At 41.1% G+C, this 13,604-nt stretch overlaps 1 protein-coding gene and 1 pseudogene across 1 annotated transcript; both read left to right on the forward strand.

Annotated features, from left to right (window-relative positions):
- The first annotated feature begins 345 nt into the window (after positions 1-345).
- On the forward strand, positions 346-2,049 carry Ccdc89 (coiled-coil domain containing 89). The gene has a single exon (XM_008844169.2). It carries the CDS (start codon positions 740-742, stop codon positions 1,844-1,846), a length of 1,107 nt encoding a protein of 368 aa, XP_008842391.1. The 5' UTR covers positions 346-739; the 3' UTR covers positions 1,847-2,049.
- An 8,954-nt stretch (positions 2,050-11,003) lies between these two features.
- Positions 11,004-13,604, forward strand: part of LOC103743045 — a 7,209-nt pseudogene continuing 4,608 nt past the window's right edge.

Below are 13,604 nucleotides of genomic sequence, written 5' to 3' on the forward strand. Positions count from 1 at the left end.
CAGAGATTTGATGTATACCTTTATTTCTTCTAGTTTCCATTTTTAATACTTTTATTTTTCTTTGTATTTAATGATCTAATCCCTCCGGAATTAACTGTGGTATATGATAGTAAGTCTCACTTGGATTTTTTTTCTTTGCTAATGTTTATCACATTTATATTGTCCATTAAGCTTCTTTCTGTAAATTTATTTCCTAAACAGATAAAAGTAGGAGTCCTGAAAATCTAAGAATACCTCTTCCCAGATAGAAGAACAATGCTAGGGGAAACGAAAGAAATTTCATTTAGGACAATTGAGCCAAGCACTAGGGCTCCGACTGTCTAAGAACACCACTGCTACTTTGTATGTACACACAGCGAGTTTTGAAGAAGCGGTCATTTATTTTCGGTCAATGAGGAGGAATAAGCGTCTGCAAGCTTTGTTTGCTCCTGCCTGGCATCAGGCGGAGCCAGGCTCGGTCCCCTGCTGTGGAAGGACACTGACTATGGTTCGCATCTCTGTACTGCATGGCTGGATACTGGCTGTGAGCCAAGGGCTGTGATTGGTTAAAAAAGCAAGGGTCGCCTGACCAGACCGGCTCTGGACTGCCCCTGTTACTTCACTGCATTCTGAAGGTCTGTCCACCAATTACAGGGCTCCTTACTGGAAAACGTAACTGCCGCAGTGCCGAGAGTCCATAGCAACAGTCTTTAGAAATCAGAGGGGGAAAGACTGTAGTCAGCACCCACGGAGAGCGTCTATGCCCGAAGAGCCGGCGCTCAGGATGGATACCCCACCCCCTGAAGAATCCTTAGAAAAGAAAAATGAAAACCTGAAAATCCAGGAAGACGAGTCGGGGTTTAAGGAAATGGCCGGTCTGAGGGAAGCTCTGGCCAACCTCCGGGGACTGTCAGAGGAGAAGAGCGAGAAAGCGATGCTCCGCTCCCGGATTCAAGAGCAGTCCCAGCTCATCTGCATCCTGAAGCGGAGATCCGACGAGGCCCTGGAGCGCTGCCAGATCCTGGAGCTGCTTAACTCGGAGATGGAGGAGAAGAGGATGCAGGAGGCTGAGAAGATGAAGGCCCAGAGCGAGGAGGTCCAGAAGCTGGAGGATCGCTTTATGACCCTGGCAGCCAACCACGAGTTGATGATCCGCTTCAAGGACGAGCACAAGAGTGAGAACGTCAAGCTGAGGGAAGAGAATGAGAAGCTGAGGCTGGAGAACAGCAGCCTCTTCAGCCAGGCTCTGAAAGACCAAGAAGCCAAGGTACTGCAGCTCACGGAACAGAGCAAGGCGCTCACCAAGGAGCTGGAGCTCATGAAGCAGAGGTGCGCTCAGGATGCCAGCCAGGCCCAGACCCGAGAGAAGGAGCTGCTTGAGCAGCAGAGCCAGCAGGACTGCGCCCACGCCAAGGAGACGGAGCAGCTGCGGAGCCAGCTGCAGATCCTCAAGCAGCAATACGAGCAGGCAGCAGCACAGATGGCTAAGGACCAGGAGGCCCACAGCAGCCTAAGCCAGGAGCTGCAGGCCAGGCTGCAGACGGTCATGCATGAGAAAGAGGAACTATTGCAGCTGTCCATGGAGAGGGGCAAGGTGCTTCAGAGCAAACAGGCAGAGATCCGCCAGCTGGAAGAGAAGCTGGAGACAACCGCTACGGCCAAGAAGCATGCGCTGGAGCGCTTTGAGCAGGAGGCAATGGCGGTGGACAGCAACTTGAGAGTCCGTGAGCTTCAGCGCAGAGTGGACGGGATCCAAAAGGCTTACGATGAACTGCGGCTACAGTCAGAAGCCTTCAAAAAGCACAGCCTGGATCTTTTAAGCAAGGAGAGAGAACTCAATGCCAAGCTCCGCCATCTTTTTCCATAAGGAAAATTCTCTTTCCTGTTATCTCTAGTTAATAATTCAAATATTTATGCCTTAGTGTTATGGCAAAAGTGGACATGGTAATCCATTTATTATACTTTAAAGCACAAAAGCCACTTTACTATGACTTTGTTTTTGCTATCGTTAAGGCTAATATCTATTTTCAGGTCTACCACCTACAATATATTAAAGATTAACCAGAGTTCCTCCTGTGCCTTTGAAGTTTTCTTACATTATCAGTGCCTTCTCCTACCTTCTCCTCCTTCTCCTACCTTCTTCAACCTCAATTTCAGATGTCTTTTCATAACTTGACACCTTAAATGAGTAGTTTCTATAGTATAAGGGAACCTAAAATGAATTTGCTATGGTGAAAAAAAAAAAAGCATAATCAGCCATTGTAGAAAGATAGGCTTTGTAGTCTCACTGAAGCTGAGATTGTAAGCAAACACATTAGCATAATAGCATAATACTTTGCAGCCAAAAAGACTGATTTTATGGTATTTTGTATTGGCAGGCCAAAATGATCATTTATTTAGCAGGCTAGGCCAGCTCTACCATACTCACTCCATGGAGTGTTAGCATTCAAGTTAGTTAAGTCAACCCGTTTTTATGTTTCCCGCAAGTTTAGCTCACATTCCATTCTCCTAGTTTTCTCCTTAATAATAGGATTTAGATGGACTACTTGCAACTAGTCAATAATTTCATTTGTTCTTTCACAATGTGTTAATGACAAAAGTCTGATCCAGTTTAGGGTAACAGTAGTTTAGATTTGCTTTTCTTTACAGTAACTTGTAGTAGCTGTTTTCTATTTCTTATTACTAAGTACATCTTCTTGTTATTAACTTTTGCTTTTTAAAAATCCAAACTGAATGTGTATCTGTATACTTACAGCATTTTAGTAGGAATATTTTTTTGTATTTTTTGTAGAAATAGTTATAAAAATATGATAGTTTAATGTAGATTTATGTGAAGTTCTTAAAGTTATTAAAATATATTTGATTTCCTTATTTCCCTATATTTAGTCATTGTTATAACATTATTATGAATACCTCTAAAATAGATTATAGTATAGTAATTTTTTACATTTAGTGCCAAGAGTATCAATAGTTATAGAAAATTGGTTTACTAAGAGACTGTTGCTTGTGAGAGTTCTTTTTTGTTTGTTTGTTTTTGGGGGGCTGCAGAGGTTCATGTAGTCCAGGTTGACCTTGGACTCCCTATGGTTGGCCAAGGTCATCCAAGTGCTGGGATTAGAGGCTTGTAATGTCAAACCTGCTTTTATACAGTGTTGGGAATTGAACCCAAGACTTCATGTATCAAGGCAAGTATACTACTGACTGAGCTACACCTTCAACCCGATTGTAACCTATTGAATATTTCTTAGCAAGTAATAAGGAAATTTTTTAACATATTTTTTACACTTATGAGAAGATTATGCTTTTAATACATTTTTTTCTCATCAAAATAGAAACCACATATCTGGCTTCAAAGGACATTTATTTCCTCTTGAAACTTACAAAAACCCAGAATATAGCAGCTAATTTAATCTAGATTATCCTTCATTGAGTCCACACTATCATTATACTGAAGCAATTTGGATATATTGCTTTGTTAAATCCTATAGCTATTCAAAAAGGTAATTATGTATGTTCTTATTACAAAGAGGCTAGATTTCAGCAACTTGCTTAATGCCACTTGATCACTAGGGGAGCTAGTGAGTTCCATAGGAAATGATCATTCAGTGTGAAATTATGTTTCAAATGAAAGATAATTATTGACTAGAGAGTTCCAGGCACTGAAGTAGGCACTGAGGATAAGCATAGATAAAGAAGCATTTGCTGTCTGGAAGTGCCCTAAATTTGGACTAAGGGCACAAAACTCTCCTGCATAGAGTGTGATGCATTTTCATAGGAAGTGTTATAAGCATACTCAGCATCTGACCTCCCTGCGCCCACGATTGGGATCATGGAGAGGGGTGGCTATCAGATGTTAATTCTTAAAAGTACGGGTAGAATTCTACCAGGCAAAGAAGGCAAACAGGTTTGAGCGAGCATTGTGTAGAGGGCACAGAGTTTTTACAAATGACCAGAATGCTTGAAGGAAATTGTAAGTAACTGGTGGGAGAGACAGAGAAGCCCAACTACAGGTAAGACTGGAAGAGTGGTTTGAGGTCAGAATACAGGGAAACGCTGAACCCCGTTGTTTTAAGTGGGTGCAGGGAGGGAAGAGAAGCGACACAAGCCTACAAATGGACCCAGCCCTCCTGTTCCAGCTTCACACTGCTCTGAAGGGGATCTTGTCCTGACTCATGCCAATTCGTTCCTCCTCTTTTCCTCCCCTCCTCCTCAAGTGGGAAGGATACATCCCTGGGTAAATAGGGAAGAGGAGCAAGACACATGTCTCCTAAAGTGTAGGTGCAAGGGGAAGGGCCCAATCACTCAGATCTAACAACAGTAATGCTCAAAGCAATGCACTGAAGAAGGCCAGGCATGGGTACCTGGAGAACAACCCAGAAAGAGAGTCCGCATGCAGACCAGGAAAGAGAACAATCCAGGAAGCAAGCCCACAATGCAGACTAAGGGCAATGGGAATGTGTGACTGCCACATGTCATGTTTCATTTCACCCTCAGACAACTCTTCAGAAGAGGTTCCATTATTGCTATTTTATGGATGAAAAAAGTGAGGTTCTAGGAAGGTAGCTTGTCTAAAGTCAGGAAGCTTTAGAGGTGTATTAGTTACCTTTCTGTTGCTGTGATAAAACACCATGAACAAGGGAACATATAGGAAGAAGAGTTTATTTGAGCCAACAGTTCCAGGTTCCAGAGGGATTGGAGTCCATGACAGGGATACATAGTGAGGTGGCTGGAGCAGGAAAAGAAAGCTAAGCACTCACATCTTGAAGCAAGCACAGGAAGTAGAGAGCAACTGAAAATCTGACAAGGCTTAAGACCTCTCAAAGCTCACCCGCAGTGACACACTTCATCCAGCAAGACCACACCTCCTAAAGTCTCCTAAAACAGCACCACCAACTGCTGACAAAGTGTTCAAAGACTTGGGAGGATATTCTCATTCAAACCACCACAAGAGGCAAAAGCAAGATTTGAATTCAAGACTCTAGGGCACGGTATCAGGGGTTCCCACCTACATCGGATTCCCAGACTTGCTTTACTGCTTTATTGTCATTGTCATGAAATTCTCGTTTTAGCAAAGGGCCTCACACTTACATTCTTGTGGAGGGCATTGCCAATTAAGTATCTGAGTCTTCTCTCTGCCTCTAAAATCCATGCTTCCAAGTAATAAAATACCTTTTAAACAGCCACACACAACAAAAGGCTTTGTTTCACTCTCTGTGGGCCTCATCACTTTGTATTTACTATATGACCGATTCAAGGATGGGCAGTTAGGCTAGCTGTGAGGGTGTTATGTCCTTTAAAGTGACACCCTTGGAATGAATTGACAACAAAGAAGCTGACTCATGATAAACCAATGTCTTTGAGGGGAAGTTTACAAAAACCTTTCTAAAGCAGACCTGCTTTTCTTCAACATCCATAAGCGGTGGCCTGAAGATGAAGGTTGGCAGAATAGAGACTCTAAATTAAATAATGCGTGTGTTGTGCTGTGTGGCTAAATATGACCTCTTGTCAGATTACTAAACTGTAAGCCCTTGATGTGCCCTGAACAAACTAGTTTGGGTCTGAAGATATGAGAGCTTGGAAAGAGGAGCACTGAAGGCCAGGTGGACTGTACGTTTGCAGAGCTCTTTCTCTGCTTCAGTGAGTGAAAATGGATTCAAGTTTATGTCTAGCTAAGGCTGAGGAGAAAACCTGTGTCTCCACAGCTCCATTATATTGAAGGAAAAACTTATTTAAAAGTTTGTTTGAGCCAGGAATGTTGGCACATGCCTTTAATCCCAGTACTCAGGAAGAAGCAGGTGAATCTCTGTGAATTCAAGGACAGCCTGGTCTACTTAGTTCCAGGCCAGCTGGGACTACAGCTGTCTCAAAAAGACCAAAACAAACAGACAAAAACTTTTTTTGAAGGAGTGCTAGCAACGGTGCCTACTATTCAACAAACCTTCTTTCACCCTGGTACGTGTAGAGTACTTGTGGCTTGGTCAGGGTAAAGATGAATCTGTGTTCCCCAGTATGGGACTGAGACGTTTGAGATCCTACCCATTTGGAAAAAAGACTTCTCTACCTAAAACCTACCCTGCCCAAGCAGATGGCTTGTCTTCTAGTATCCATTGTCCTATCCATTTAGTGGTGCCCATGTGTACCTGTGTTTAGGGCCCACTTGGAATTAGATAACATCTCAGGGGGCGAGTCTGATGCTCTCTTCCTCAGCATCCATTGATTGCCTGTAGCTCTTCATCTTGAGGTGGGACCCTGTGAAATTTCCCCCATCCACCTTGGCATGTCAGCTGGCTTTTCTTTGTACAGATCTTGTTAGGCTACTACACAGTGGAGACTCAACTGGTGTAGCTTCCCTATCATGTCTAGACCGCATTAACTAGCAGCAGATGTCTCATCCCTTAGAGTTTTACATTCTTTCTGCCCCATTTTCCAAGATGTTCCCTGAGCCTTAGGTGCAGAAGTTGCATTGTAGATGAGTCAGTTAGGGCTGGGCACCTCAAAGACACTTATTCTCTGAGTTTGACCACTTGTGGAACTTGGTAATAGTCTCTACCTGTTGTAGAAAGAAGCTTCTTTGATGAGTGGCAAGAGGTACACTTGTCTGTAAATATAAGACTATGTATTTAGAATACAGTAAGATATTACATTAGTCTAGGAAAGTGATAGAAGTAGGTTTCTCTAGAGTCTCTGACATCTCCAGCCATATGTACCTGGCTATATTTACAGTGTACCTTGCATTATTTCCCTCCCATTGAGTGGACCTTAAGTCCAATTAGGCAACTTTTGATTATCCCCAAGACAAAAGTTCTACTGCACCAATAGAAATTATTTGCTGAGCTGATGATTGTGGTTTGTAGACTTTACAGCTGGATAGGATCACTGATTGGTTTTCTCCCTTGGCAGCTTTCACAGTATCTATAAATTTTATTTATTTTTATATTGGATGTGTTTGCCTACATGTATGTGTGTGAAGCATGTATATGCCTGGTGCCTGAGGAGCCCAGAAGAGGGCATGAGATCCCTTGGAACTGGAGTTGCAGACAATTGTGAGCCACCATATTGGTGCTGGGAATGAAATCTGGTTCTTCTGCAAGAGCAACAGGTGCTTTTAACCCCCGAGGTGTCTCTCCGGCCCCAATCTACTAATATGTCCTAGTCTAAAATAATTTTCTATTTCATGTTGAAAGTTTACTATAGCTTGGATCTTTAATCTCCCTAGCCTATAATGAGTTCCAGGCTTGGTCTCCAGGGCAGGCACTATTGGGAGGTGGTGGGAACTTTAGAGGTGGGGCTCAGTGGAAGGTTATTAAGTCATTTGCTACTCAAGGGGATTGTGAGATACTGATTATTTCCTTCTTTTTTGATTGATTTATTTTTATTTTATGTGTATGAGGATTTTGCCTGCATATATGTGTGTGCCTATGCTTAAAATGCCCACAGAGGCCTGATGAGAGTGTAAAACTCCCTGGAACTGGAGCTACAGAGAGTTGTTAGCAGCCATGTGGGTGCTGGGAACCAAACGTGGGTCCTCTGCAAGAGCAGTCAGTACTTGGAATCACTGAGCCATCTCTCCAGTCCCCTTTCTTCTTTCTTTTGCTCCCTGACCATGAAGTGAGTGATTTTGCTCTGCTACGTACCAGGCACAATACACTGCCGTGCCCCAAAGTAATAGGGCCAATTAATCAAGGGTTGAAACTGCAAAACTAGAAGCCAAAATAAACCTCCTCCACTTATTAGTTGATTTTCTGGGTTATTTGTTATAGTGCTGGAAATCTGTCTAACAGAAGGTTATTCGTTATATCATTGTAATAGCAAAAGATTAGAAATAACTTACTTAGCATGAAAGAGAAATCAGTTAACTAAACTCTGGGCTCTTTACAATTCTTAATTCAATGCAGCTGTGGGCGGGGGAAGAAAAAAGAAAGCTCTTAGTTTGATGTTGTAGAAATATGTTCTGGACATGTGTAAAAAGGGAACACTATAATATGTACTATCTCTTGTGTATTGGGGGGAGAATAGGGGAATAGGAATGCAATTTGCTTCTATATACATAAATAAATACTGGAAACATACTAATGAAAGTGGTTATTAATGACACTGGTGGTATGTAGGGATCAAAGAAGATTTGAAAGGAAATTTCTCAAAGGGTACAATTTTTTGTAAAATTGGCTTTTGAACCATATAACACATTACCTATTCAAAAGATAGTAACATTTAAATTAAAATAAAAATCTTCCACATATCTGTCAACTTCCAGTAGGCTCCATTTCTAGGTAAGTGATTCAAAAGCCTGCAGAGTTTTCTTTCTCCAGTGAGGCAGGCTAGATATATTTGGAGCAAGCCAAGCATGGCCTGACAGATCTGGGTCAGGTCATTCATCTGGAAGCTGCCGCTCTCACAAATGTTCAGCAGCATACGGCAAGTCTCAAATCTTGTACTCCAAAGACTGTCTCCCAGTAACTAGATTCTCTCCTAAATTGAAAGCTTTTGGTGTATTATTGTATCACATGGATTTTCCTGTTTGCTTAAATCTTAGGTTTTATGTGTTATTTCCATTTGTTTGTATTCATTTTATATGGTAATATATTATGAAGGCTGTATTCATACAAGTATGAATGTACTTTGAGCATATCCCCATCTCCCCTCCCTTTTCTCCCCTTCTCCTCCTGTTAGCCCCCTTTGTTCTCTAAGATAGGTTCACTTCTACTTTTATGCCATATATACATACATGACTTTATGTATCTGTATAAAATCTAGAAATGGTGAATGAGAGAAAACATGATATAATGTTTGTCTTTCTCCCACTGGCTGAAGTTGCTTAGCACGATGATCTCCAATTGCTTCCATTTTCTTACAAATTACATAACTCTGTTCTTCTTTATGGCTGAAAAAAATCTGTCGTGTATATATACTAATTTTCTTTTTTCTTTTTCCTTTTTTTTTTTTTTAAGACAGAGTCTCCCTGTAGCCCCGGCTGGCCTGGAACTCACTATGTAGACCAGGCTGGCCTTGAACTCACAAAGATTCACCTGCCTTTTCCTCCCAAGTGCTGGAACTAAAGGTGTATGCCACCACACCTGGCTATATGCTACATTTTCATTACACATTCCTGTATTGACAAGTACCTACATTGGTTTGATGACTTAGCTACTGTGAAAGTGCTGCAATGAGGGTTGATAGACAAGTATTTCTGTGACATGTTGACTTGGAGTCCTTTGGCAAATATCCAGAAATGGCTGGATCATATAGCAGACCCATTTTAAGTTTTGTGAGGAATTCTATTCTGATTTCCATGGTGGATGGACTACTTTACAGTCCCACTAGCAGTGTAAAGAGTTCCCTTGTGTCCACATCCTCACCAGCATTTGTTTGTGTTCTTTTTTCATGCCTTTTTTAAAATTGAATTTTTGTAAATTTCATACAATTTATTTCTATACTCTAACATATTATATAAACTCTAATATATATTATATACATATATTATGGACTATAGAGTCAAGTTTGTGTCCCCATATGCTGTTTGGTGTGTTTCATCCACTAAAGCCTGGTCAGCCTATTACGAGTTTTACCTTAAATGAGACTGAATCTCACCTTCCCAGCAGTCATCAATTGTCAGTAGTTCCCAGGTAGATTTGGGGTTTCTTACCCACATCCCCATTTCTATGCTGGAATTTTGTCAGGCTTGAGTTTACATGGAACTTGTGCATGCTGTGAGTTCATATGAGTAGCTGATCAGCTAGCTGGACAACTCTGCTTCCTCTGGTCATCCCTTACCTCAGGATCTTACAGTCTTTCTGCCTCCTCTTCTGCAATGATCCCTGAGCCTTGATATAGGTGTCCTATTCACAGTCTTCAACCTCTTATTCTATGCCCATTGGCTAGTTGTGGTTCTCTGTGTCAGTTACAATCTGTTATATAAGGAAGCTTCTCTGCTGAGAGTTGAGAGACACATTAAACTTGATGGACTGCTTTACATTCCAACTAGTATTGTAAAGGGTTCCTTTTTGTCCACATCCTCATCAGAATTATTTTGTTCTTTTTTATTATTTTTATTTTATGTATATGAATGTTTTGCCTGCATGTGTATAAATGCACCTGTGTTAGGCAATGCCCACCTAGGTCAGAAGAAGGAGTTGGATCCCCTGGAACTGGAATTATAGATGGTTGTTAGTCACCATATGGGTGCTGGAAATCAATCCCCAGTCCTCTGCAGGAGCAGCCAGTGCTCTTAACCACCAAGCCATCTCTCCAGCCTTTCTCTTCAGAAAGTCCTTGCTATGTCTATATCTTGAAATGTTTTCCTTACTTTTTCCTCTAAGAGGTGTTTGGTTCACTTGGAGTTGATTTTTGTACAGGACAAAGGATAAGGATTTAGTTTCATTCTTTTACATAAAGTATATAGTTTTCTCAGCACCATTTTTTTTGAAGAGATTGTCTTTTCTCCAAAGTGTATTTTTGGCATCTTTGTCAAAATTCAGGCTATAGTTGCATGGGTTTATATGGATGTCCTTGATTCTATTCCATTATAAACCTTAGGTTTTAAATAGTATATTTTCTCATAAACTCTGGGCATTGGTTTTGGGTTTCACACTAACAGAGAAATTATAGTAGAGGTAGTGCAGGCCAAGCCATTATAGTGGCTTCAATCTTATTTGCTATCTTTGATATGTTGCATTAGTTTAACAGAGTTTTTGTTTCTTTGGTAATCTGTTATTGGTCATGCACTATGTTAACTGCTGGGAAACAATGCAAACAAAACCTTATTCTCACTGGATTTTCTTCCTGGGATGAGAAAAATGCTCCAGAATAGGATGAACAGGAAAACATGTCTCTAAATCTAACAGTGGAGAGATTAGGGAAAGCTTTTCCTCTTTTCCTAGAAGTGGATTGTGTAATAATTTCCTAGAAGCAGAAAGTGTAATAACCGTCTAAGAGAAGAGCAAAATGTGCAAATTCAAAAGCCTCCCCAGGACCTCCTGTTCCAGTATAAGAAAACAACTTTTCTAGCCATCAGGCCATCCAAGGCTATGGGGTAAGTGGTCACATCAGACTCAGATAAGATTCTCTAGTCACACTGAGCTCATCACACTCACATCCATATTTACTTTGGTCCTTGTCAAAAGTCTGAACCTTCATAATGTGATTCAGCTCTTTCCTCAGCATGCTGGTCAGACGCTTTCATGGGATACTTGGAAACCTGGATCTATGACCTGGAAATGAGCCTGGTGTTAGTGCAGTGAATGAAAGGGTTTATTGGCATTTGATTACTTTCATTCAGATCTGATTGTTATTTAAAAAGTTACCTTAAAGTAAAACCAAGTAGAGAAGAAAACAGAAAAATAAAATCTTCAGGGGCATAGATATGAGCATGACCTGGCATCAGTTTCACATAGGTATAAAAATATAGAGAAATAAACTCTCCTAAGGACTTCAGAAAATTGCATTTCAAATGACTATCCTTAATGGAATATCTTCCAAGGAAAAGTAGGCCTGCAAAGAAATCTTAGTAAATTGAATTCATTAGTATTGATAGCTATAATGTCATTAGACTAAAAACAGCTTTATTCATATTTAAGCTAAAGTGAAAAAATAGATTTGTTAATGTTAGTCAGGAACAAAATGTATCAATGTTTAAAGCAGATGTTACAGAAATGGAATAAAGGATCTGGAGAGAAGGTTCAGCAGTTAAGAGCACTGGCGGCTCTTGCAGAGGACCTGGGTTCAATTCTCAGCACCCACATGGCAGCTAACAACTGTCCATAATGCCAATTCCAGGGGACTCAATGCCCTCTTCTGACATCTGTGGGCATTATATGACATAGGTGCATATACACACAGGTAGGCAAAACACTCATACACATAAAATAAAAATAATGATGGGGTCAGTATCATTTCTGGGTAAGTTCTGTGTTGCCCACTGAGCCTTGACACCCCCAGCCTCATTCACACTTTCAGCTCCCCCACCCCATCTCTCCTCCTAGCCTGGGCACTGGCCCATTTCTTGTCTGGGCACCCCAGACCTCTGGACTGACCTCTTGGCCCAGACTCCCCACTGTTTCTTGATCCTTTGCATCCAGACCAACCCAATTCCTCCCTGTTGTCCCTAGGAGGCCTCGGGGCCTCTTCCCTTCTCCACCTCCGTCTGCATCCCTGGGCAGCACAGTCACCATCTTCTTGGGGCCAGCATCTTTCCTGGACTTTGTTCCCAGCCCAGCCCAGCCCCCAAATTCCTGAGGTCAGCATCTTTCTTGGAGGGATCCAGACCTTAGGAGAAGGCCTGAGAGCATCTGATCCTCATTCAACTTGGGCCTCTCTGGGAACTCCTGAACAGCAAGACAAAAGCAATTTGGGCCCACCAATATAAAATCAAAAGAGAACCTGAAGCCTAGACCAACAAGCTTTTCATGCCCAACAAGTAAACCACAAAGGCACATAAAGTTTACAAAAAGAAGCAGACCTAAACTCAACAAAGGAAGGCTTGAGTCTCACACAAGAATCAGAAACTACAAAAAGAAATCCACAAGTCAAAGTCACAGCGAAAAATACAACATGAAAACCCCCTAAAAATACCCCCACCAAGTACCAACAATCTTGTAAAGGAGTACAATGAGAACTCCCTAGAGCAAACACAGGACATGGAATTCAAACGAACAATTACAAACATGATAAAAGAATTCAGGGAATTTAAAGAACACACAAATAAAGAAATAAAAGAACTGAAAGGTTATAGGGATAAACTTCAGAATGAATTCAGAAAAAAAGAGATATAGAAGAATACTCAGGCTGAAATGAAGAAGGAAGTGAAACACTCACTAAGCCAATTAGAAACCACAGGAGAAAGCCTCACCAATAGGGTGAATGAAATGGAAAACAGAATATCAAGACTGGAAGATAAACTGGATGAATAAGACCACTCAAGCAAAGATTATGAAAATTTTAAGGAAACACAAGAATGGAATATGGAGGAATTGTGTGACACCATTAACAAGACCAAACATGCATCATAGGTATAGAGGAAGGAAAAGAATTTCAGGGTAATGCTATGGACCAGATCTTCAATGGGATTGTAGAAGAAAATTTTCCAAAATTAAAGGAAGACATGCCTACACAAATAAAAGAAACATATAGAACACCAAATAGACAGGACCAGAAAAGAAACTCTCCATGGCACATCATAGTAAAAACACTAAACGTACAGAACAAACAGACAATACTGAAAGCTGCAAGAGAAAAACAAGCAACATATAAAGGAAAACACATCAAAATTACAGCTGACTTTTCAGTGCAAACTATGAAAGCCAGAAGAGCCTGGACCAAAGTATTCCCAGTTCTAAATGCCCACAGATGCCAACCCAGATTACTTTACCCAGCCTAAACGTCTATTACAGTCGAAGGGGAAAGAAAAATCTTCCATGACATAAATAGGCTGAAAGAATTCATGTCCTCAAAACCAGCCCTTCAGAGAGTTCTTGAAGCAATACAAAGAGCTGAAGAAAGGAATGACTATACTAAAGGGGTTACAGAAGAAACTTAATGAAGATATGGAAAGGCACAGTTACACCAAAAATGCAAACAATTCAAAATGACAGGATTCAATACTCATCTTTCATTAATAACTTTAAATATCA

This window comes from Nannospalax galili, unplaced genomic scaffold, assembly GCF_000622305.1.
Source record: "Nannospalax galili isolate Female #2095 unplaced genomic scaffold, S.galili_v1.0 scaffold278, whole genome shotgun sequence".
NCBI classification, from domain to species: Eukaryota; Metazoa; Chordata; class Mammalia; order Rodentia; family Spalacidae; genus Nannospalax; species Nannospalax galili.

Excerpts from the sequence above, each read along its gene's own strand:
- Ccdc89 (XM_008844169.2), top strand. The coding sequence starts at position 740 with ATGCCCGAAGAGCCGGCGCTCAGGATGGATACCCCACCCCCTGAAGAA.